Below are 27,565 nucleotides of genomic sequence, written 5' to 3' on the forward strand. Positions count from 1 at the left end.
GGAACCCATGATTGAATCTGTTTCATATCAAATTCCATTCTGAGAAAGTAACAATACAATATATTGTCCCCAGGGAGGCTTGGCGTTGTAGATACAAACAAATCAGCATTTCAAATCCTAACAATTCCTGTCTTGAGCCAAAGGATTTAGACAAGGAAAGGACATCTTTGAGTTGCTCATGCAACACAAAAATTGTTGCAAGCAGTTCACTGTGTCCCAACTCCCAAAAATTTGCTGTACTTCTCAACCATGTGGATTAACTTTGCATTTGCTTCCCCCACACTATAGTAGAGGTGCAATTTAAAAAATAAATGTAAAAAAATCAGCATGACATTATTTTCTGCTTTCCTAACAAATCTACAGTTGAGAGAATGTGCATGGCTTTGCACACAATGCAAAAACATTGCCACTGCTGATGGAGGCTGACTGTGACGCAATTAGGATGAAAGGTAACATGATCTCAAACTGTTCTGCAACGGAGGTGCATAAATATCTTTCGATACACCACTATTATTTTGAAATTCCTGACATCATAGGGCTTATAGACGACACCATCGGCTGTTCATCAGTCAGAGCTAGATATTAAAGTTAGGTTGGTGAACCATGACACTGCTTATTTCTTTCACTTCCGGGTCATTCATCCATCCATCCATTTTCTGAGCCGCTTATCCTCACAAGGGTCACGGGAGTGCTGCTCGCAGCTACCGTCGGGCAGGAGGCAGGGTACACCCTGAACTGGTTGCCAGCCAATCGCAGGGCACATATACAACCCGAATTCCAATGAAGTTGGGACGTTGTGTTAAACATAAATTAAAACAGAATACAATGATTTGCAAATCATGCTCAACCTATATTTAATTGAATACACTACAAAGACAAGATATTTAATGTTCAAACTGATAAACTTGATTGTTTTTAGCAAATAATCATTAACTTCGAGTTTTATGGTTCCAACACGTTCCAAAAAAGCTGGGACAGGGTTTACCATTGTGTTACATGACCTTTTCTTAACAACATTCAATAAACGTTTGGGAACTGAGGACACTAATTGTTGAAGCTTTGTTGGTGGAATTATTTCCCATTCTTGCTTGATGTACAGCTTCAGCTGTTCAACAGTTCGGGGTCTAGGTTGTCGTATTTTACGATTCATAATGCGCAACACATTTTCAATGGGAGACAGGGCTGGACTGCAGTCTAGTACCCGCACTCTTTTACTACGAAGCCACGCTGTTGTAACACGTGCAGAATGTGGTTTGGCATTGTCTTACTGAAAAAAGTAGGGGCGTCCATGAAAAAGATGTTGCTTGGATGGCAGCATATGTTTCTCCAAAACCTGTATGTACCTTTCAGCATTAATGGTGCCTTCACAGATGTGTAAGTTACCCATGCCATTGGCACTAACACAGTTCTATACCATCACAGATGCTGGCTTTTGAACTTTGCGTCCATAACAGTCCAGATGGTTCTTTTCTTCTGAAATGTGGACTCTTCAGAGCACAGAACACTTTTCCACTTTGCATCAGTCCATCTTAGATGAGCTCGGGCCCAGAGAAGCCGGTGGCGTTTCTGGGTGTTGTTGATAAATGGTTTTGCTTTGCATAGTAGAGTTTCAAGTTGCACTTATGGATGTAGCGCCGAACAGTATTTACTGACATTGGTTATCTGAAGTGTTCCTGAGCCCATGTGGTGATATCCTTCACACATTGATGTCGGTTTTTGATGCAGTGCCACCTGAGGGATTAAAGGTCACGGGCATTTAGTGTTGTTTTTCGGCCTTGCCGCTTACATGCAGTGATTTCTCCAGATTCTCTGAACCTTTTGAAGTTATTATGGACCGCAGATGATGAAATTCCCTAAATTCCTTGCAATTGTACATTGAGGAACATTGTCATTAAACTGTTCGACTATTTTCTCACGCACTTGTTCACAAAGAGGTGAACCTCGCCTCATCTTTGCTTGTGAATGACTGAGCAATACAGGGACGCTCCTTTTATGCCCAGTCATGGCACCCACCTGTTCCCAATTAGCCTGTTCACCTGCGCAATTTTCCAAACAGGTGATTGATGAGGATTCCTCAACTTTCTCAGTCTTTTTTGCCACCTGTCCCAACTTTTTTGGAACGTGTTGCAGCCATAAAATTCTAAGTTAATGATTATTTGCTAGAAACAATCAAGTTGATCAGTTTGAACATTAAATATCTTGTCTTTGTAGTGTATTCAATTAAATATAGGTAGAACATGATTTGCAAATCATTGTATTCTGTTTTTATTTATGTTTAACACAACGTCCCAACTTCATTGGAATTAGGGTTGTAAGTATTGGACTGAATTTATGTCTCTTCCTGTCCAGAGGATCCTTTCCTAAAATGACGTCACTGGTGGTAAAGTAAAACTGTGCATGTAATGAAATTGTGTGTGTCATCAAGGGGTTTTATTTATTCGAACGACACAGAACTAAAGTGCCATTGATATATCTGACAGTATGAATGATGGTGGTGTCTGTGGGATTGCGTCTGCTGGACGGAGCTAGGCTCATTAATCTCAGCTCACTCATGAGAGGAAAAAGGCAAGAAAATATCAGTCAGCTCATTTGACTCTGTACCAGTCAGTCCAACCCATTGCCCTCTCTTTCAGGGGTTTTGGCAATGAAGTGTATAAAACTCAGCTGTTTTAATGTCTGTCTGTCAAAGCCAATTTACAGAGCAATGCTCCACCAGATGGCACTTTCTTTCTCTTTTTTCTTTTTCTCTCTTTTTTTCAAATATGTATTTTATATTCGCTACAAAACAGCAATTTAATTTAGGCAAGTCATTTGTATAGCCCTTAATATCAAGAGAGTCTCAAAGGGCTTCACAGGCCCACAGTTGACAAAGATCGGCGATATCCCCTAATAACCCCACAACAGGGCAAGGAAAAACTCAAAACCCCATTTGGGGGAAAAAAGAAAGACCACAGATGGAGGGATCCCCTTTCCAAGAAAACTAGGCTGCAATGGATGCTGAGTAGGCAACATTCATCACATAGTATACAATGTGAATGTACAATGTTAAAACAGCATAAGAGTCCATTTAATGAGCTGAAGCGTCACAGGTAAACCCCTCGGGGAAAATGGTCCTTCCTCATGACCTGACCCGGTCGGTCGATGCAGAATCCTCCATAGCAATGCCTCCGGGGAAGTAGTCTACCTTAGATATTGCCCTGGTTGGTTGGTGCAGAATTCCATAGAACAACAGCCTCAAATTTGATCATCGCCAACTAGCCCACTCTCCAAACAGGAGAGGGGAGGAGTGAGGAGAAGCTGCAGTAAAACAGGCCAAAATCCAGATGTGAGGGGGTAAGGCAAAGCAAGAGGCAATATGCATACTAAGTGTGGTTTAACTAAATGTAAGAGTGTAAAAATAAATATTAAGTCGAGATTTAAACATTTCTAAGGAGGTAGCGGCTCTAATTTCCACGGGAAGGGAATTTCAGAGTATTGGAGCCTGAATAGACAATGCTCTAGAACAGGGGTGTCAAACTCAAATTCACGGTGGGCCAAAACAGAAAAATTGGGACAACGTCGCGGGCCAAACTCAATATTTAATGAAAAATCACTGCGATGTGCATGTTTCCCTTTTCTGCAGAAATGTAGCATTAATGTTTATCATATGACAACAAACTTACATTTTGCTGAAACACTGAATCTGGAATAAACAAACTTTAATATTATAAACATGAGAAATAAAATTTGCGACAAAAGACATCAGTGGTATTAGTTTTTTGTATTTAAATAGATAACATGAATTCTTCTCTCTATCTTCAATTTATCTATCTCCAACTACCTTTCTTTTTTATGTAAATCTTTTTTCAAAGGCCAACAACAAAACAACCCAAAAAAATAAGAATGTTCTTCAATAAAAATCCAAACCTCAAACAATTAACAGTCCCTGCCTAGGAGTTGAGAAAGGGCATTAAAAAAAACACAATTCAATTATGTTATATTCTTTGCTACAGCCACGTTGCTCCTCACACGAAAAACAGGTCAGTCTTTTACTTTAGTGAACAGATAATCTGCCTGTCTTGGAAGTTAACTGGTTTCCATCTTTCATTTGGCCATTTTTGAGAAGGGGAAGTGTAAATTTTCTCGAGGAGACTGGTAGTATAGTTGCTAACCACTGCAACAGAAAGGGAAGGTGTGTTTGCCAGTCTAGACTGATGGGCCAACACACTAGCAAAGCATTCTGCGATTTTTAATATTAGTGGCGCATGTGCTGTATATAGTGGCGGGCCAGCTCTAATACACATTTAATATGTTCTTGCAGGCCAAATATAATTACATCGTGGGCCAAATGTAGTCCCCAGGCCTGAGTTTCTACATATATGCTCGAGAACCTGCGGACTTCTTTTTAACTCTCGGAGTCACCAAAAGACCAGGATGTTGCAAGATGGTCAGTATGGAGCTAATATGATTACATTTTCTCATCTTTGTCAAAAGTCTTGTTGGAGCATTTTGTACGAACTGCAGGCTTTTTATACAGGACATGGGAAGACCAGAGAGCAGCACGTCACAATTGTCGAGACGAGATGTAACAAATGCATGGTCTCTGTGCACTAGCAGATAGAATGGGCGGTATTTGATATTTGTAGCGATATTGTGGGGATGAAAAAATGCAGTTCGAGTAACATTCTTGAGTGGAGTCAAATACAATACTTTTTGCTGAGTAACTGGGTAATGGTACGTTTATCTAAACTCAGAGTGGTGTCCTTGAACAAGTGCCTGTGTCTGGGAGGGCCAATAATCAACAGGGGGTTAAGAATCAAGTGTTAAGAAGCAAAAAGTTACAGAACATCCATTGTTTATTCTCAACGAGGCACACTTCCAGATTGCAGGAACCACGGTTCTCAAGGTATTTATAGTTGGGTATTGCCGGCATAACAGTGAAAGCTAATGTCACATTTGTGAATGCTATCAGCATACTATCGGGAAGTCGAATCTCAGATTCAGGAGGACCAGTGTAGTTTTCGTCGTGGCCATGGAACAGTGGACCAGCTCTCCATCCTCGGCAGGGTCCTCGAGGGTGCATGGGAGTTTGCCCAACCAGTCTACATGTGTTTTGTTTACCTGGAGAAGGCGTTCGACTGTGTCCCTCAGGGAATCCTGTGAAAGGTACTTCGGGAGTATGGAGTATCAAAGCCCCTGATACGGACTGTTCGGTCCCTGTACAACTACTGTCAGAGTTTGGTTCACATTGCCGGCAGTAAGTCGGATTTGACTCAAACAAGGCTGCCCTTTGTTCCCGATTCTGTTTATAACTTTTATGGACAGAATTTCTAGGTGCAGCCGAGGCCTATAGGCCGGTTTGGTGGCCTCAGTATTGTATCTCTGGTTTTTGGAGATGATGTGGTTCGGTTAGGAGCTGGAGCAGTTCGCAACAGTGTGAAGCTGTTGGGATGAAAATCCGCACCTCCAAATGTGAGACCACGGTCCTCAGTCAGAAAAGGGTGGAGTGCCCTCTCCAGGTCGGGGATGAGATCTTGCCCAAGTAGAAGAGTTCAAGTATCTTGGGGTCTTGTTCACAAGTGAGAGAAGAATGGAACGGGAGCTCGACAGGTGGACCGGTGCAGCGTCTGCAGTGATTTACTGGTCAATCTATGTTCCTACCCTCACCTACGGTTACTAGCTGTGGGTCGTGACCGAAAGAACAAGATCCCGGATACAAGCGGCCGATATGAGTTTCCTCCGAAAGATGTCCGGGCTCTCCGTTAGAGATAGGGTGAGAAGCTCGGTCATCTGGGAGGGGCTCAGAGTAGAGCCACTGCTCCTCCACATATGCCAGATGAGGTGGCTCGGGCATCTGATTATGATGCCTCCTGGACGCCTCCCTGGTGAGGTGTTCCAGGCAGGTCCCACCAGGAGGAGACCCCAGGGACGACCCAGGATTCGCTGGAGAGATTCTGTCTCCCGGCTGGCCTCATGCAGAACCTGTATAATAAGAACGAGTGAGATTGAGAGCAAATAAACTTTGACAAAAAGGGAACGTGGGGTGAAAGAAACAGTGTGGTTCACTGAATAAACATTGTGCAAGTTTTGCTTTATGGTTCATGTAGGGGCAAGGCAGGCATCTCAATTGGTTAACTGTACTGTATAGTTTTATACAGGGAAATGTAATTTACATGAGAACAAATGCATAGCTGATGAAACCAACATGCTGAGTATTTGCTTATTTACATCCTGACTGAACATACACTGTGTTATGTATGGTTCTAATAACATTTGGATTTCAAGCGTACTCAGGAATGCATGATTGAAATTGCTTACCCAGGATTTTCACTGGAAGACTGGTTTCAATACTTTAATCAGAGACTCTATGTGGTTTACACAAAATACTTATAAGTGAAAAATGTAAGCTTTCAAACTCCTAGCAATATTTGAATGTAGCCTTATTTTAGTCCCCGGCCCCACCACCTCACATCTCTCCAGGAAGAGACAGGTTCGTTGGGCTTGCCTATCCGCCTCAGAACACACCTCGGTTGGCTGTGTGAGCACCTTGACGGGGTCGCTAGAATTGCCGTGGAGAGGGACCGCTGCGTCTCACTTGCCTGGGTCGGCCGGGAGTGTGCAATGTTACACGAAATGTTACCGGATTGATGTATTCTTTGGAATGTACATTCATTCATTCATTTTCCGTACCGCTTATCCTCACTAGGGACGCGGGCATGCTGGAGCCTATCCCAGCTATCTTCCGGCGAGAGGTGGGGTACATGTTTAACTGGTCGCCAGCCAATCACAGGGTACATATAAACAAACAACCATTCACACTCACAGTCAGACCTATGGGCAATTTAGAGTCTTCAATGAACCTTCCATGCATGTTTTTGGGATGTGGGAGGAAACCGGAGTACCCGGAGAAAACCCACGCAGGCGCGGGGAGAACTCCACACAGGTAAGTGAACCTGGGTCCTCAGAACTGTGAGGCAGATGTGCTAACCAGTCGTCCACCGTGCCCCTGGAATGTACAGTCAATTAAAAGTATAAATATATAAACTTACCTGACAACTCTGTGAGAATGGTAAAGTGACATTCGCAGTGGTTTTCCAAACTCAGCCATGCAGTTATCTCCACGTGCAGGACACACACAACTGTTATATATATCTATAACACATATATTTACCCTTGATTTGAAGTCGAGAGCTTTCCAATTCCTTCTTTTTACCTTTGTTGATAAACAGGGTTAAACAAACCAGCCAAGGAACTACAACTCCTTTTGCGTGGAGCTGCTGTGTCCCCCTGCAATGATCGTGAGCACGAGGTGCGCGTGAGCAAAAGATTGACAGACTATTTGGTCACACCTCATCACGACACTCTTTGACTGGCTATTCTTGTACTACTGTGTCCAGTTGTAAAATAATAATTAAAATTCAATTAGCGGCATTAGATGGGGTCAGAGATGGGAGATTTTCATTTTAATAATATTCTACTGTCAGTTATTACAGACACTTTAAGTGTACAGTATGACACATTTATTTATTTCTTTTTTTTAAACAAACATTTTTTAAAAATCTGCCAACTGACTCATTTATCAGTTTATATACTGTATGAGTTACTGTATGTTCCCATCTCTTGTGAGGGGATGTTTAAAAATTGTTGCTTATCTTTCTTAACAAGGGAATAGTGAATGTTTTAATCACTACAGATAATTTCAGAGAAGTATGGCTAGATAAAGGTGAAGACAATATTGAAAAGCTAGAAAACCAGTTTGCTGCTCACGACTCTGCGTCAGTCTAGCAAGGATTACACTCGCTAACGAATTACAAGTGACCATTCCCCTCAACCAGAAGACAATAAAGGACTGGCTGAGGACTTGAACACCTACTGCAGATTTGTATAGGACACTTTCACACCCAACACCCACCCAGCCGCACCACCGAAGACCACCATCACACCTCCGACTCCCCCTTCTGCGTTGACAATCCACAAATTGGATGTGAGACGTATCCTCAAACAAAAGATCAACAAAGCAGCGACCCCATAACTTGTGTCCACATCCTGCCACAAAGACTAGCTCACTCCAGTCTTCACACAGATCTTCAATAGATCTCTGGAACTGTGTGAAATACCATCCTGTTTCAAATGCTCCACTATAATCCCAGTCCCCAAGAAACCTGCAATCTTGGGTCTGAATGACTACAGGCCTGTCGCCCTGACATCTGTGGTCATGAAGCCCTTTGAACGCCTCGTGCTGGACCACCTCAAGAGCGTCACAGGACCTCTGCTGGACCCTCGGCAGTTTGCCTACCGAGCAAACAGGTCTGTGGATGACGCAGTCAACATGGGACTAAACTTCATCCTTTAACACCTCGACAGCGCAGGGACCTACGCTAGTATCCTGTTCGTGGACTTCAACAGCATAATTCCCAAACTACTCTCGTCCAAGATTCTCTAGCTCAGCATCTCGCCTGCCATCTGCCAGTGGATTTACAGCTTCCTGACGGCCAGGACACAGCAGGTGAGGTTGGGGGACACCACCTCATCCACACGTACCATCAGCACCTGAGCCTCCCAAGGATGCGTCCTCTTCCCACTACTCTTCCCTCTCTATACGAACGACTGCACCTCAATGCACCACACTGTCAAATTCCTGAAGTTTGCAGACGACATCACAGTCATCGGCCTCATCAAAGACAGTTATGAGTCTGCATATTGACTGGAAGTGGAGCGGCTAGAGGTTTGGTGTGGCCGACACAACCTGGAGCTGAACACTCTCAAGACTGCAGAGATGATCATGGACTTGGTAGATTATTGAACTAAATTACTTGCAAACTCTGCATCATTTGCACAGTTGTCATTGTATCAGCATTACTGGTAACCTTTAATTGCGCAATGACTCTAGTAATGTGTTTTTATGTCCTAAAAGTATATTTTGTCACAATGGCTGTCTGTTGTCGTACTAGAGTGGCTCCAACTACCGGAGACAAAATACTTGTGTGTTTTTGACATACTTGTCAAATAAAGATGATTCTGATTCTGATTGTCCATGTCTTGCAGAAAGGTTTAATTCCTCCTCTTTTATGTTATCATGTTAAATTACTAGTTATCATTGGTTACTTTAATATTCTCTCCTGTAGTATTAAAGCTGGAGGGCAGAAGTGTTGGCAAGTATCTAAAATGTCAGGGAGAAAGAGGCAATGAAACATAGCGTAATGTGAGACACACCCTGTATATAGCCAACGGAACACATTTGCAGTCATGTGACCACAATCTTTTCAAGCCCCTCCCATTTCACCTTAGTCCTGAAGATGTTTTCTTCACAAAAATGTTTTTGCGATGCATTTTCTTGTTTTCAAATTAATGAACTGTTGTATCAACGCTAATTTATTCTGGTACTTTCATCATACATGTTGATGAATGATTAAGTTTTAAAGTGGATAAAGTAAGTGGGTCAGTTTAACTCAGGCTGGTTTACTTTACCCACTTGATTTCCCTGGCCTGTCTAGATTTACCTGCAACTTGGGGAAAAGTGAGACACAAGTTCACTTTTATAAAAAAATAAATAAATAAAGAGATTTTAACTGCCCTTTGTCCTGAATACATTCTGATCATTTCCATTATGAGGAAACATCCTGAATTAATGGGAAATGTGTACATTTTACTGCTTCCTCATCTTAGCTTGCTTATGATGGCGCATACAGCGGCTGAAACAAATATTTAACACGCCACCATTTTTCCCACTAAATATACTTCCAAAGGTGCCATTGACCTGACAATTTTGCCAGATGTTGGCAACAACCCAAGTAATCCATACATACAAAGAAAGTAGAACAAATAAGATCACAGATTACATTGTGTGTAATAATGTAACATGACATAGTGAAAAAGTATTGAACACGTCAACTGGTATTTATTTAATACTTTGTATAAAAGCCTTTGTTTGGAATGTCAGCTTCAAGACGCCCCCTGTATGGAGAAAATAGTCGCATGCATGTGCTCTGGCACATTTTCCCATTCATCCTTCCTTCAATAACGTGAAGTTTACCAGTACCATTTGTTGTAAGCAACCCCACACCATCTTGTTCCCACCTCAGAACTTCACTGTTTGGATGGTGTTTTTGGGGTGATGTGCAGTGCCGTTTCTCCTCCAAACTTGGTGTGCATTATGGCATCCAAACAGTTCAATTTTGCTCTCATCCAACCAGACTATATTCTCCCAGTATTTGACGGTCCAAATATTGTTCAGCAAACTTTAAACAAGCTTTGACATGCTTTTTTTTCAGTAATGGGGTCTTGTGTGGTGAACATGCATACAGGCCATGGTGGTGGAGTACATTACTCACTGTTTTCCTTGTGACAACAGTACCTGCTAATTCCAGGTCTTTTTTAAGCTCTCCACAGGTGGTCCTTGGCTCTTGGACAACTCTTCTGATTATCCTTTGCACTCCTATGTCAGAAATCTTGTTAGGAGCACCTGCTTGAGGCAAATTTATGGTGGTATGATTGGCTTTCCACTTATGTATTATGGCCCCAACCGTGCTCACTGGAACGTTCAGAAGCTTAGATATGCGCCTGTAACCAATTCCATCATTCTGTTTTGCAACAATTAGTTTGCGATGGTTTTGAGACAGCTCCCTGGTCTTATCCACCATGAGATGTGTCACACCTTGGCAATGAGACCCTTTTGTAGGCCATCAATTAGGACTGAACCAGCTGATATTCAGCTCGATTGCTGTTTGATTATTGATAGATTTTAGGGGTAGTCATGGCTTTCCGTGCCTTTATGCACCTCCCTTTCTTCATATGTTCAATACTTTTTCCCCTGTGTCATTTCACATTTTTACATAACTTAATTTCTGAGCTCATTTGTTTGACTTTCTTTTTATGTATGGATTACTTGGGTTGTTCCCAACATCTGGTGAAATTTTCATGTCAATGGCACCTTTGGAAGTATATTTAGTGAGAAAAATTATGATGTGTTAAATACTTATTTCAGCCGCTGAATGTAAAAATGTCTCACTTTACCCCAGTCTCCCCTACATTTGAGCAGAGGTTGCAGCAGTGGCACTTGAGTCAAACAGCTACAAGAAAGTCTGAATGTCATCGGGCCAAGGTTGACAAGGATGCTACAAGCCCTGAAGCAGGTCTGATGAGGACTTTCAGTTAACTTACACAGGCAGGGAAATGATAAAAGTTGGGACACCTTAATTATGTGCTCTACAGAATAGGATCGTTGCAACATGGTTTCTGAAGAGAGTAAACAAAGGAAACAGGGGGCTTGCAGAGGAAGACCATAGAGGTCAAGGGGGCTTGCTACATTGTGGGTGCTGTTTCAGTGTCATGGGTGAGCAAATGACAGAATGAAAATGACCATGGCAGAGTGTGCAACAATGAGCTGAGGAGCAGATAAGTACTTCAAATTCCACTTACACACAGTACTTGGATGAATGGTCTTGGCTGCAGTCTACGTCTGATAGTGTGGTGTGTGGTTAATCAAAATCCTGAGAAGGAAGTGTTCACACACCAGTGAATATGCAATGTAAAAGAATCTTATTGCATTGTTTCCAGTTGCAATAAGATGATCGCATAGAAGTATGAAGGCGTAAATATATCAGTATATGAGATGTCGCCAAGAAAACCCCAAACCTTCTCTACGTCCTCATGGTCCCATAGTCAGTTGAATCCCTCTCAAGGTATAAAATATCCCTCTGTGGTTGCGATTAACATTCACCCAGGAAGCTCAATCAGTAGCCAATTCTAGTTTTTCCCTCCTTTTATAATTAGGGTCCAGGCAGTGTGGGATAAGGCCGAGCATTTTGGCTGAGAAGACCCTCGGAGATGGGAATTTGTGGTTTGCAAAGTCTTGGCTGCAGGGAAGAGCTGTATTTCAAAGCCAGCAACTTGCCTTTCTCAGATGTGAATCATGTCCTACACAGTGACAAAGTTCTCAGACAAGATGAGAACTCTGAGGAGCTCACATATGCATGGCCAAGGATTCTGTCAGAAAGCCATGAGTTGAGAAGCCAGCGCAATAACTACAAAAAGGCTCACATTTCCACTTGCTAGCTTCTAGAAAAAGACCGCAGCCTTCTGGAGGCTCCTGGACAGCAGGCCAAGTAGTACAAGGTCTGCCTGAAGTCAGTTGCTTTAATTCCATAGTCTTTACATTGTTGAAACAATCAAGCACCGAATGGCATGCACCCCCACCAAGCTCAAGCTGACACAAAGGAATGCCTGCATATTCTTTACACCCTCATAATAAAACTTTAATCACTACACGTAGTGGTTTGGTTACTCTTGATTTCAGTGAAAATTAGCTTCTTAATGTCAAATGGTTTGCATTCATATTCATTCAAAGATAGGTTAAATAATAAATAAGGTAACCAAACGAAACACCTTATATGAAATTTGATACTGTAGCACAATTTCAACCCTCACTCTAAATGCAATGCACAATAATGGTCATATTGTTGATCCTAATTATTTCTGTATTTTTATTATGCTTGTACTGGATTACATTCAATGCAGTTTTATGTTCTCCCCATGTTCATGTGCGTTTCCTCCGGGTATCCCATTTCCTCCTACTTTTCAAAAACATGCATGATAGGTTATTTGAAGACTCTGAATTGTTCTTAGGTGTGAATGTGACTGTGAACGGTTGTTTATTAACGGTTGTGTCCTGTGATTGACTGGTGACCAATCTAGGGCTTGAAGTCAGCTAGGATAGGCTCCAGCACCCCCGCTACACAAATGAGTATAAGCGGTATAGAAAATGAAAAGATTAATGCAGTTGCATAATATTCTTAATTACAATGTTCATACTGACCATAATGTAACATGTACGTGCATTATTTGTCTCATGGTTTCCCAAACTCTTTCCCTTCAGACCCAAATATGCAAAATATATGAATATAATGATTCATAAGTAACACAACAGGCATGAATAAGCTATTGGCCATGAAAATGTGCACCTGCTTTACATTCAACATGGGCGTTTCCAGCCAAATTTTGGGGGCCCTGAAGCACCCCTAAAAAGAAACCCAGCACCCCTAAAATTTGAGAGATACCCCCCAATTTTTTATTTTTTATTATTGTTCTTTTTAAATAACCTAGATAAGTGTAACACCACATTAGCCTATTTGGTTGCAACCTAATAGTATAACAACAAAAACAGACCCCCGCCCACTGTCCTCCATTTCCATTGCCTCAAAAATCGTTTATGCCACCAATAGTACCTGGTTTAAACCAGCACGTTGCACATTTATTAACTTCAATCACTTAATACCAACACATCATTACCAATCCTCCTCTTTTTTGTTGTTGTTTTTGCTGCATTTAATCGTAGGTCACTGTTTGTGGTGTTAAGTGGAAGTTAGCTGACTTTTTTTTCTATCTAGGAGATAATTCACATGGTCAGACAGTACCACTGTCCTGATTGAATTGGATTGAGAGAAGTTAGATGTGGTATCATATACATGTGATATGAAAGCCAAGGTGCTACTGAGTAGCTCACCGACAGGCAAAGGCGTTTCGAGCCCATTTTTGGAGTTGCTGAAGCATCTCTAGAATGAATCCCAGCACCCCTAAACCTTTGACCCTCAAAGCACCCCTGACATTCAGTAAAAGATCTTTCAACATTTTACTTGGTGACCCAATCAGAAAATGACTCGTTTTGGATACTGAGCCTAAGATTTGGAAATGCTGCTCTAATGAATTAATGATGGCGCAATATGAAAACTAGAACTACTTAAGGTTTCACAAGCTATCCTTACAGTATGATAAATGAGAGTATCAAAATCCAAAGTGATTTATACAGTAGTTACAGATGCGTTTTAAAACTAAATATTGCTTTTGTGGACAAAGTTACCACTAAGCCTGTGAGATGAATCTTCTGCAAAATATAAACTTCTATACCATGATACACCAGTAGACAAATTCAGCAAGTTTATGGTACATCAGCAGATCACGTTTTTAAAGTATTAAACCACGTGACAATCTGGCGTTTGTAAGAGTGGATGCACAAGATTATATTTATGTCACATGTATTAATCATGCTCATAAAAGCATGAACCTGTCCATGCATCTTGTATATTGCCTTTATAAGATGGAGAGGGAAGAAGAATCTATCCCGGTTGATGCAGGCACCAACTTAACTACTTGCCTGTCAATCAAAGAGCTGCACTACTATTTCAAGCATAATACTGCGCTTTCTCAGAAACCAGGACTTGAAGTTTGGTTTTTTTCCCTCCTGCTAGCAAGATTATTGTCAAGTAACATTGTGTGCACCTTTAGATCACCATCGTCACCTTTGGTACTGTTAAAGGATAGCCATTGAAAGTGTGCGCTTATTATCCTAGAGCTCATCAGGTAACCTGGTCAGCGAAGAGTGGCAGAGTACAAGCTTACCGTCTGCGGGGACAAATCTCTTTGGGAATCCAGGATTATAAGGAGCACTAACACTGAATCCCTTTCATACAATAAGATGAGCCATTGGTTTATGGTGCTTAACACATTCACTGCCATTGACAGCTTTAGAAGTCAAATATCCATGTTAACTGGGAAGGCTGGCAGTGAATGAGTTAAAATGCTCATTCTCCTTGACCTCCTCTAAAACTTCGGTTGTCTACTGTTGTCCCAAGTGGAGACAATAAAAGGATGCATTGGTTTATTCACACTCTACAATATCCCACAGCAGGGACAAACCTGATTTTGCTTTACTCAAACAGAATATTGTTTGGACAGAACATAGTAAAGCAAAAGAATGATGGCCCAAAGTTTTTTGATAAATGATGAGAAACCCACTATTTTTGTTCAGAGCAGAAGACAAGCTGGCCGTAGCAATCCATGCACTCCAAGGTTTAAAGCAAGACAGCAACAGCCCACTTCCAGGTGAAATCTGTACTATCACTAAATTCTCTCTTAAGTTTCACCTGCAATCATTAGTTCTCCATTCAGACTACAGATGGCACTATTGCCTCAGTATGTTTTTAGTGTCTCATTCATTGTGACCCAATCTGCAAATTCTATGTGAAATAATATTTGACTAGGTCAGCACAGTGGACAATTGGTCAGCAAATTTGCTTCACATAGCTTAGGTTCTGAGTTTAAATTAGGCTTCAGTCTGTGTGGAATTTCCATCTTCTCCCTGTGCTTGAGTGAGTTTTCTCTGGATAGTTCGGCTTCCTCCCAAATTCCAGAAACATACACGCAATGTTCGTTGAAGAATCTAAATTGTTCTTCAGTTTGAATGTGAATGGTTGTCTTTATGTGTCCTGCAATTGTCTGGTGAACAGTCCAGGCTGTACCCGGCCTCTCGCCCTGAGTCAGGCTCCAATCAGGTGCGATCAGTGATAATAAGCTGTATAGAAAATGGATGGCTTAAAATACTATATGTTCAAACATGCCAAAGATCTAATAGTAATGAAGCCTGACAAAATATATAGATCCGCATTACACCAGAACTTGTATTGGTAAAGCAAAGCAAAGCAAATTTATTTACCGTATTTTCACGACCATAAGGCACACTTAAAAGTCTTAAATTTTCTCCAAAATGGACAGGGCGCCTTATAATGCAGCGCGTCTTATGTGTGCACCGAGTTCCAACATCTATAAATGTTGTTGTGTGATGAGCGCTCCGCTCAACTATTTATTTTTTATTTTATTTTTTTTAGGATTTCCTGCCGACATGCTGCTTACGCAAAGGAAAAGCGGACGTGGCTGAGGACAGGGGAAGGACACTAAAGCCACACCCCAGTAGGAATATAGCGCCGGGTTTTTCTTTTTTTACCGCTTTAATGACTCAGAGCATTTCCGGGGTGTGCATTGTGCAAAACAACATCGGTTTGGCTAAGGACCCCCGAGCAGCCGCGAGAGAATTCAAGAACAACGAATCCATGGTTCGCAAGTGGAGGAAGCAGGAAAACGAGCTTCGCCAAGTCAAGAAGACGAAGCTGAGTTTTCGCAGAAAAAAAAGAAAAGGAAAACGCGGAAACAAGGCGAGGTGGCCCGAGTTGGAAGACCAACTGGAGCAATGGATTAATGAGCAAAGAATAACTGGGCTTGCCATCATTCCGGGAGGCTTGACAAACCGCTGGACATCGGTGTAAACAGGGCGTTCAAAGTGAAGTTGCGAGCAGCGTGGAAGCGATGGATGACATATGGCGAACACAGCTTTACTAAGACTAGCAGGCAGCGCCGGGCGAGTTACACCACAATTTGTGAATGGATTGTGGATGCTGGGCTAACGTGTCTGCTTGCACTGTTGTTCGAGACTCGAACCTGCCGTGTTTGATGGAGAACTTGCCCAGCTGTGCATTTCGGGTACAGAACATGAGGACTTTGATGGATTTGTGGATGAGGATTGATCAAAAAATAATGTGAGTACATTGTTAAATACTTCAATAAAGTACAACCAAACTCAGTTTTGCTCCCGCTGCCTTTTTAAAAACATTGTTTTAGCGTGCATGCATGCTACCGTATGTTTTAAGCTAGCGTATGTTTTACCATGCCTGTGCTCAACAATACGATGCGCCTTATGTATGTGTTAAATACTGAACGAGACCCCATAACTGAGACTGCGCCTTTTAATACGGTGCGCCCTCTGGTCGTGAAAATACGCTATATAGCGCATTTCATACAAAAGGTAACTCAATGTGCTTTACATGATTAAAAGCATTTAAAAACAAAGAAAAAAAAGCAGCTTATAAACATTTAAAACAAAGAGGGAAAAAAATAAAATAAAGTAAAAATACAATTAAAACAGCGTACAGTGTAAGAAATATCATTTTAAAGTGGAAATGATCTCGAAAGCATGGGGAAAAAAAGAAGAGTTTTTAACCTGGACTTAAAAACATGCACACTTGGGCCTGACGTCACTTCTGTTGGAAACCTATTCCATTTGTGTGCAGCATAATAGCTAAAGGCTGCTTCACCATGTTTGCGTTGGACTCTGAGCTCCACTATTTGACCTGAGTCTGCCGATCTCAGAGCCCTACTGGGTTTATATACAATTAGCATTTCATTTATGTATTCAGGACCGAAACAGTTTAGTGATTTATAGACCAGTAGCAGAACTTTAAAATCTATTCTAAAGCTGACTGGAAGCCAGTGTAAAGACTTTAGAATTGGAGTAATGTGCTCTGACCTCTTTGTTCTGGTCAGAACCCGAGCTACAACTATTTAATGCTCTTTTTAGGGAGTCCAGTCAGAAGACCATTACAAAAGTCAAGTCTACTTGAGATAAAAACATGGATGAGCTTTTCCTGGTCTGCTTGACACATGCAAGCCTTCATTCTGAATATGTTCTTCAAATGGTAGAAAGCAGTTTTAGTAATTGATTTGATATGTTGAAAGTCAGGTCAGAATCTATCAGAACACCAAGGTTTCACACTTGGTCATTGGTTGTTAAAGAGAGTGACTACAGGTAATTGCTAACAGTAATCCTCTTTTCTTTATTGCCAAAAACAATTATCTCAGTTTTGTGGTGGTTTAATTGAAGAAAACATTGGCTCATCCAGATATTATGACACAACACCTTGGTATTACAGCTACTTTCTGTTAACCACATTTCATTTAGTAACAAAAAGTCAAGATCATAGGTTGTAATGATGTCATTATGTCATGATTTATTACCCAGTGACCTGATATTGAAAAGAGGTAGTCTCGCAGAGATAACTGGAGACAATGGCTTGATAGATTCATATTTTATCCTCACTAAGTTTGTAGTTCTACTTTTTTTGTGCCATATTTCCTTGACCAACTTTCTGTCCCTTTTAATTACAGGGATCAAAAATCCCTGATCTACATAGGGGTCTGACTTATTCTGGAAAAGACCCCGCAGATAGTCAGATTCGCAGATAAGGTTCTTCATGGGTGGAGGAGGGACCCTTTGCATCTTAGTGGACGGTGGTTTCAGTAGAGGGGGGATGGGAGGAAGATCTTGGCGTGGTGTGCCTTGGATTTCAATATTGACAAGTCTTCATCCTGTCCGTCACACCTAGGAGAGAATTTAGGCTAGTAGAGAGTGAGTTTTGCGTTGGGCTTTGCTCCAATGTGGCAGGGAGGGGTGTGGGCGATTCAACGTCCTGGCTCATCTCATTTGTCATTCACTCCTCCGATTGTTTAGATGACCCTGATGAATCAGTCTGCGCCTCGTGTCGCCTTATCTCCTGTTCCTCCGATTGTTTGGGGAAAAACTGCATCTTTTTGTCCTTCAGCCTTGTCACCAAGGCCAGTGTTTTCTTTTTGGGCCGCTGAATGACGTACACAGTAAAATATGTTGGCAGCCAATAACTTAACCCCATGTCTATTTAGACAGAAACCGTCTGCCTTGTAAAGATGTCTGCGCTCCCCAAAAAATGTCAATGAAACTCACGGATAAGTGCCGTACACACTTCTTTGAACCACTTATTTAATTGACTGAGCCTAGAGGAACGTTCATCTCCAAATCGTACAAATGGGAGAGGCCCACTAATAAAAACCTCAGCATCCAAACATTGCACTTTTGTTAGGAGATCAATGAAATGCTTCAGTACCTCTGATTACTGAACATCCAGGGCTCCTGTGTGTATGATGACAGATTTCACAGTTGGGTGCTGATTAGTGATCGCCAGGACTTTTTTTTTTTGAGATATCAGACACAATGTCATTGGCAAAACACAGTACTTTGGTGTTCTTCTCACTGCAAAAACGTTCACATCCTTGACAGCTCCATCACCAACTATTGTTTGGGGTGCCATTTTTTTTCTTGTATGATTTAGTTTCATACCTTTCAGGGGTGGTGGGGCTGAGCATTCTTGGCCGGGGTCTTGTAAAAGTGGCTCAAATCTATTTGTAAGTCTGTTGTCAATGTTTTGCATTGACTCGCGTCTTTTTCTTGCCCTTCGCTGTAGCGACAGTCCACGGCCGCTCACTCGGCGTTGAAGCAACCCGCAATGCAGGCCAGCCGGATTCCTCAGTAATCTGCTGGTGTTGTGTCCTCCCCTTTTAGATGCTGTCCCATATCTTTGGGCTTTGCTCACAGTAAATTCCATGGAGAACTGCTGGATGGTCCATTACCCTTTCCACAGTCCACATCAGTCTTCTTTGTTGAGATAAGTGGCTGTCTGTCAGCACACTTCTGCTCACCATTTTGAGACGTCGGTAGAGAGGTTTCATTCCCCGATTACCCATTTACATCCACATACACTACAAAATGGTGGAATTTCGTTTCCGGGATTGAAATCCTCTGCAGCAGTCCGTGATAGTCCTCAGTGGAAAAGGGAGGCATCTTGATTGCTGGTCTTGTTGCTAATAGCAGGCTTGTGCTAATTACCAAGCCATGCTCAAGTAATGGTGAGAGGGTATCAGAAAATATTGGAATATAGCAACAACTGACTATTTGCAAAAAAGGACAGTCCCACAGGTTTGAAAATATCCAGGAGTCGCTGCTTGTAATTTTTTTTTATCGAAGAAAAACAAGCTTATCAGCCAGAAAAAGTTTAAACAGAAGCGAAGCAAGCAGAGCGAACAAAAAAGCGTCTGCACTGTACGAGAGAGAGTAAAAGTGACAATTTAAGAATTAAGATCTTATAGTTCCATTTTTATAGACGACTGTGTGTAAAAGGCTGCACCTAAAAACATTATGAATGTTCCCATAATGTTTTTGTTCTGCTTTCCAATTCACTGCAGACTGTTCTCTGCAGTATTCCAAATAAAATGACAGAGACATTATTCAGTGTGTTGAAGTTGATGCAGCTGCTGCTTCGGACAATTGAAAGGAATAATCTAATCACACAATGTTCCCAATCCCGCTCCAGGATAGGTTAAGTTAGGTAAGTATCAATGACCCTCACCCTTGTAAAACATTTTAATAAAATGAATTGTACCAAAACCCACAATAACTAAAACATCCAAAGAAAATGTAATCAGTTTTAACTTTTATTGAGACATTTTGCTTGATTTCACGAAAAGGCAAATTTTCTTAGATATCAATCAGCGCAGACAGGTCTCCACACTGTCTCGATTAATAGCATCTACTGTACATCTTACCCCCTTTCTTGTGTACATTGTTGCAGCCTTTTAGCTAAGGACAACTGAATGTTAACTATATTAAAGCAAGTTAGACGACTTGGAAATGGTGCCACAGTATACCAGATGGGAGGACAAATGAAAGGATTCATTTCAATTCAGGATTCAATTTCAGGATTCAAAGGTTCATTTGAAAGGAAGCAACACTCTGCCATTGTCCATATCAATATCAGCCAATTACCAGACTCGAACTTGAAAGGGCACAAAACAAAACAAACCTATGTTAGATTAAGTTTCACTTCACGCCATAGGGCTATTTGAGCTGCCATATGGCTCCAAGAGTGTGTGGTCATCAACAGGAAGAAGGTCTTGGCGGAGGATGTCTACGACATGGTTATCTGCATCGATTCCAACATCTCTTCCACTGCCTTTACAGAGCACTTGTTCTCCTTGGACCCACGACCAGCCATCTGCATGTCAGAAGAAGGAGAAAAGCAGAGAAAGAGGACATCCGTTCAAGTCTCTCTAGAAGTGAAAAGAACCAAGGGCCTACACGTGATTATGAACATAAGCACAACCACGGATGCACGTACACACGCACAAATATCTTAACACAACAGATACATCCCTGTTTTACTTTTAACGATATGTCCCCATTTTACTTTTTACATTTTGAAAAGCAATCATGTAAAATGATACAAATACTCTGATCGGAAACTGTTGCATAAATGTCACTTTATTTTTGTTCTGCGTGTGAGCTCGCAGGCAGGATGAGTCCTCTTCCGAGGCCTCCAGTATTAGAACACAACTTATTTCTCCGCTCGCTGCGAAGGGCTTTACAGGAAATGCTGCGGATTATAATCCAAAACACATACATAATCACTCATCCATAGATATACTGTACATGAGCACACTTTTTCAACCCAATTAAACTTGTCCTGTTGACTGGGGCATATCCTCAAAGAATCGCAAACGATTCAGTCAACATTCTTAACCTTCGGCCATCCGTAACCCAGGGACAGAGCAAAAGGGTCAGGCCAATTAAATGAAGTTTCCTCACCATTTGAAGGTTGCAATGCGATGAATGTTTCATTTGATGCATTTTTTGCTCATTTTCTGTCCTTTGGGACCCAAAAAGCAATTAATGACATTATCAGCTCACATGCTAAATTGACATTGTTAACTTTCAAACTAGTGTTTTGGCATAACCATTACTTTTCAACCACAGGTACATGCTTATGTATATACAGTCCTCTCCAAAAGTATTGGAATGGCAAGGTCAATTCTTGACCTTCAGAACTGTGAGATGTGCTAACCAGTCGGCAACCATTCCACGACTGTATATATACACGCACACACAAAATATTAAATTATACTGTGCATTATTTGTTTATATATTTAATTCAAGGACTGGCCCCTTGGGATGTGTCATCTTATTTTCAAGGGGGTCCTTTAAAAGATACTAATATACAACATATTAATGAAAGGTCAATCAAAATCCCTCAAGATGGCGGCACGTGCAGCGTCTCTACTTCCTGCACAAGCTGAGAAGAACCAGAGCCCCGACCCCCATCATGTGCTCGTCCTACAGAGGGACCATAGAAAGCATCCTGACCAACTGCATCACTGTGTGGTACGGAGCCTGCACCGCATCCTGCCGCAAGACTCTCCACCGCATAGTGAGGGCTACTGAGAAGATCATCGGAACCCCTCCCTGCAGGACATTTACAGAACCCGCCTCACCCGCAAAGCCCTCCGCATAGCGGGGGATGCCACCAATCCATCACACAGTCTCTTCATTCAGTCTGCTGCCATCAGGGAGGAGACTGCGGAGTCTGCAGGCCAGGACTAGCCGACTCAAAGACAGTTTTATTCATCAGGCTGTCAGGAATCTGAACTCTCTGCCGGCTCTGCCCCCTCTAACTGTTCTTTCCTCTGCCCACCAGAACTCTGAACTCTGACGCCCCACAAACACACACACACCCACACACCAATACACACAGACACACACATCAATACACACAAACACACACCAGACTCAGGGTCGCACTAGCCACTTTCGCAGCATTGCGGTTTTGTCATCTAATTTATGTCTTACTTGCCTTGGTTCGATGACCTCAACTATGTTGGATACCTCACCTGATCTTTGATATTTGCACATTCAATAAATAATTCTTATACTGTATACAGGAAGTCCTCGATTTACGAAAGAGTTCCGTCCCTACGCTGGCGACGTAACACGATTTTCCGCGTAAGTCGCATATTGAAGAATTGACAATAAAAGCACCTTAAAAATCCTAATACAAATACTAATTCACACACACACACACACACACACACTACTCCCTGAAGCTGAGCCTCCCACCAACCAGCCAATATTTCATAATATGCATGTACATATACTGTATATTAACACATAATATACATAGCAGTCACAACATCAAGGCCCAATATTTTAATACATTTGTAACTGTTTTATTCTTGGAAGCGTTATTGCAATGCCTTGATTTTAGTGAGGTTAGTACATTGTCACAGCCAAAAATAAGAATCAGAATCATCTTTATTTGCCAAGTATGTCCAAAAAACACACAAGTAATTTGTCTCCGGTGGTATCATGAATGTACGGAGTCAGTACAGGTTCTGACCGGGTCACCACAACTTGGCTCATGGTGGCCCCATCAGGTGTGTACCTAAAAAGGCTTAATGTTGGACCCTGTCTGAGATGGGTTGACGCAAACTTGACGTGTGTGTTGGTCTGACGTGTCCACATTTCAAATTGTTTTGGGAAATCATGGATGACATGAGAAGGACCACACAGATTGTTATCAGCACAAAGTTCAAAAGCCAGCAATAGTAATGGTATGGGGATATGTTAGTAGGCATGGGTAACTTGGACATCTGAAGGCACCATTAATGCTTAAAGGTACATACGTATTTTGGAGCAACATATGCTGCCATCCAAGCAATGTCTACTTCGGGCACATCCCCGCTGATTTCGGCAAGACAATGCCAAGCCACTGGCATGTGTTACAACACCGTGTGTCGTAGTAAAACTGTGTGAGTACTACACTGGCCTGCCAGCAGTTCGGACCTGTCTGTCATTTGAAATGTGTGGCGCATTATGAAGCGCAAAATCCAACAACCAAGACACCGGACTGTTGAGCAATGAAGTTGTATATTAAGAAAAAATGGGAAAGAATATGACTTACAAAGCTTCAATAATTAGTGTCCTCAGTTCCCGAAAGCTTATTGAGTGTTGTTAAAAGGAAAGGTGATGGAACACAGTGGTAAACATGCCCCCGGTCTTAGCTTTTTTGGAATGTGTTGCAGGTATCAAATTCATGAGTGAATATTTGCAAAAAAACAAAGTTTATTAGTTTGAACATTAAAATATTGTCTTTGAAATGTATTCAGTTGAACATAGGTTGAAAAGGATTTGCAAAATATTCAGGTTTTATTTATATTTTACACAATGTCCCAACTTCACTGGAATTGGTGTTTTTATTTTGAGAGAGAAAAAAGTTGTTCTCTTTATGCAGAAAACAAGGACCAAAAATGTACTGAACCGTGGCCCAAAAAAGAGGTACGGACGGTACCATGGTTTACCTGTACCTTAGCACATCTATTGGTTAACATTCATGTTATCTATCTCTTCAATTTGTTATCCATTTTCCTCTTGCTGCCACATCCAGGGATGTTGGCTACAGATCCCTGGCCCTTTAACTTCTGAATAATATGCATCCTGTCATCACAGGAACATACACTGCTTGGAGATATTCTTAAAGCCTTTACCTGGAACAAGGTAGCCTATAATTTTCTTTCTAATCTCCCGAGAGAACTCTCTCCTTCACTTTCAATGGTCCATATCAGTGTAGTACACGCCATGTCACCAAACAGCCCAGTGACTACTTGTCACCCTTTGAATAGGTAGACTGACTGATGAAGTTTAAAGATGCGAATTAAACGACACCTTAATTTAACATGATCCTCAGGTGAAAATATTTTCAATCTTGTCTAGGGTTACAAATCTTTTTTGTCCATTTCTGTTACATTGACTTGATCTTTTTAAAATGTTTCTGTTGAGCCACAATTCAAAAGCAATGTCTGATTTTCACTGGTAATCAGTAAATTTTCATTTATTATTAGTGTACTTTTGTCAGTCAAGTTATTTTAGTGACCTTTGTGGGGGTTTATTTCATTCACAGGGGGGTACCAACAATTTTGTCCACGTGTGAAAATACATATACTACCAGTCAAAGGTTTGAACACACTTTCTAGTGATACTACAATGAGAAACTGTGAACAAATCTTTGACTGTTAGTGTATATTAGAAAATATGAATAAATAGTCATTCAAATTTATTATGACAAATTATACAATACAACACAATTATGCATTTCCTTAAAAGCACAATGCTCCCTTTCATTATTTAATTTCATCACTGTCTGTGATCTTTAAAGGGAACACATTAAGAAAACTGACCTTTTAACTGCTTGTATACAAATAGTTGGCTCTCTGGAGTGCCTGCCAAACCACCCAGTGTGAAATTACACAAGTAAATCTTTTGTTTTCCTAAAATGTCTGTGAGCGAGCTGTTCTGAATTTTGTCACATTCTGACATGTGGCTAATTTACATAATACCACCCCCACAGTCTTTCTTAAATTGTGAAAAAATACGTCTCCTTTAAGCAGCTTCCTCAAATGACTGGACACCTGTAAGTACCCTGTTTTTTTTTTTTTGCCACACCATTCAGAAAATAGGGCTCATATGCGACCAAATTAGTCAGAGTCCTGTCTCGTCAAAAAAAAAAAAATAATAAAAAAAATAAAATAAGATTTCCAGCACCACGACTGAGTACTAAGCCATAGCTCTGCGCAGATTGATCATACTTTATGCGTCCCTGCTAAATATTTGTGCGTCCCGGACGCGCCAGTAAAGTCAGACGCTGGAATTTTTTTCAGAATATCCGGTACAATCAGCATTACGGCCGTAACGAGTCAACCTTCAGCGATATCCGTAACAAAATACGGATGTTCTGTAACATTTGACAGCTCTGCATCCACCTATTCGTGGGCCACACTAAGTGAAGGTGGGGGCCGCATGCCTCGAGCTTCCCACACTTGGCCTACATGGTTTTCATTTATTTAAGCCCTCACTTGTGCTCCAGCATTAGAAAACAGGAACTGTTACCGAATTAACAATTTCCATGTCCTAAGGTTTTTTTCCCCCTCTCTCTTTTGCAAAACTTCATCATAAACAGAAAAATTGGCTAAGGTGTACATGTGGCTCCAATATTTCCAAGTGTGACTCATTCAGCTAGATTTAGGGTGAACTATAATGATCACTGCATTTCATCGCCTTGCTGCGTATCCGCCATTACTCCGGATCTGAGTCAATTATCTCCTCAGCCTAAGGTGTGGCCACTATTATCAAACAGGCAGAATAGACAAGACAGCCCTGCCTTCAGAAACATTTAGAGCTTCTTATTATAGAATCATGACGCAGTAGGAGTTCATGGTCCGTGACAGAGGACCTAATCAGAGAATTTTGAATTTTGGAGCAGTAGAGCAAGAAGACAGTTCATATGGGGCTACTTTTAATGCCCCTGCACCTACAGCCCACGTGAATCCACGTCTTTAACATGTCAACTGACCCCATCTCGATAACTTTTTTTATTTTGCTTTTAATTAACGGGCCACAGCCAACTTGACCTCTTGGTGACATCTGCTCAATTATTTTTACCTGTTATCAGAAGAACTCAAGTATGAGGGAGAATGAGTGAATACAATGTAAACTCCTAAAAAGACACTATTACAGTCTATCATTTCCTGAAATTTATTGCATCATTATGGCCCTATTCTGTTTTAAATCATTTTGGATGGGTGCAAAACTGCAGGCAACCAAGCAGATTTGGCGAACCAAATAAACTATTCTAATTGTGTTCATCTGCAATCAATTACCCAGAAGGAAATCTCTCTCCACTTGCTAACTATTCAATAGAAAATTACATAGCAGTCAGCCAGCAAAAATCGAGGTAGAGGATGAAGTCAAATGTGCATACTTTGCAGAATATAACCCAACGATGGTAGATACTAGATGAGGACAGGGTTGATGTTTTACAAGTTGAGATTCATCGGCTGTCCCAAAGCCTTTGTCTACATACTTGTGACTGATGAAACGGTAATGGTGATATAAATTTGGAATGTAAATACTACGATTTTGAAATGTAATCATCTTTACTACAGTGATTAGCGTCTCCAAGTTATTCAATCCATCAATCGACTTTCTGTTAAAACAGGTCATGCTGGAACTACACAAGGTTTAAAAGACTTTGATAACTAAGCTCCTCTATCGATTTGGATGTGAGAAAAAGCCTTAGCAAGTATTGAGGTTTTTAAATGTTACCATGTTTACAACAAATGAGGCCTGAAAAACCAAAATACACAAAGGTCAATCATAGCGTCCCAAATCATGGGCCTCTTCTGAGAATGTTCATAATTTAGTAGCAACGTAACCAGGGGCCGCTATCTTTGTGAAATTTTCTTAAAAAAGGAATGAGCACTTCAAACGCCTCTAGTATCTAGTATGACCAATGCTACTGTCCAGACTGCTCTACTCACAAATAATGTTCCATTTGTGCTATTTAAGTCAAGTTATTTGAGCATGTAACGCCATTTGAAACGTCACGGTAATTTTGACGCGTTGACTTGAAAAACCCCTCTGAATTTCGGCTCATAGTGTGTTATTGGTGGATATTTTTCACTGAAATTTGTCAGCCATTCAGAGAAGCGGTTCCCCTAGTAACAGAAAAAATGAAACGGTCGAGCAGATATGTTGAGAAAAAATTAAGTTATACTGTACTGTTTCTTGACCAGATTTTCAATGAGCGAAATCACACAAAAACATTAACCAAAAAGTTTTTTTTTTCCCTGACACAAAAAAAAACTCAATTTCCCAGGATTCTGTTATCCCATTTTTTTAATTTTGGTGCAAGGTACTGTGATTGAAGTGGCCATTTCAACCAGACTCAGCATTTTGACAGGCTGTCATTTTTGTGAAATCTCCTATGTTGCTAAACTCAGGCCCCAGATGTTGGTGGTGGTGAGATAAATTTGTAAATGCTGGTGCGTTGTGTGAAAATAGCTTGTGAAATCAAATAAACAACTCAAAACATGTGATTAGTGGTGATCCTGTAACAAGTAAAATAACGCTTTCATGACCAGAGAGCAGAACAGAAAATATCTCAAAAGGACAAGAGTTTTGAATAATAATGCAAGTATTGCAAATAATCTTGATGTCACTGACCTTATAAGCTCTATTTATTTGATTGGCAGCCCAGGCAGCATACTTTATGTTGTCCTTTTTCATCTTGGCACTAACCTTCGGGCTTGCAGCTATGTGACTTGCAGACTAGATAGAAGAAAAAGCACAGGTGAGAACAAGGGGTGTGGTATGAAAACTTGGCCAAAGGTAAAGCAAATGGCAAGGCAATACAATGGTGAGCGTCAAAACGCTTCAGATGTACAATAGGGGTTTCATTTCTCCAGCACCAGTTATTAAGAGAAATGAAATTCTATGCAAAATATCTTG

General features: G+C 41.2%; 1 protein-coding gene across 2 annotated transcripts in view; it reads right to left on the reverse strand.

Moving 5' to 3' along the window:
* Positions 1 to 19,866: 19,866 nt before the first annotated feature.
* The window catches only part of emc2 (ER membrane protein complex subunit 2), a 58,105-nt gene continuing 50,406 nt past the window's right edge, over positions 19,867 to 27,565 (reverse strand). For both annotated transcript variants that reach the window (XM_061776723.1, XM_061776722.1), the window contains 2 exons: positions 27,281 to 27,385; positions 19,867 to 20,444 (listed from right to left, as the gene is read on the reverse strand). In XM_061776723.1, the coding sequence (XP_061632707.1) occupies positions 20,358 to 20,444; positions 27,281 to 27,385 (192 nt within the window). In that variant the 3' untranslated portion in view covers positions 19,867 to 20,357. The remainder of the gene's footprint in view (positions 20,445 to 27,280; positions 27,386 to 27,565) is intronic.

This window comes from Phyllopteryx taeniolatus, chromosome 6 (genome assembly GCF_024500385.1).
Source record: "Phyllopteryx taeniolatus isolate TA_2022b chromosome 6, UOR_Ptae_1.2, whole genome shotgun sequence".
Taxonomy (NCBI): Eukaryota; Metazoa; Chordata; class Actinopteri; order Syngnathiformes; family Syngnathidae; genus Phyllopteryx; species Phyllopteryx taeniolatus.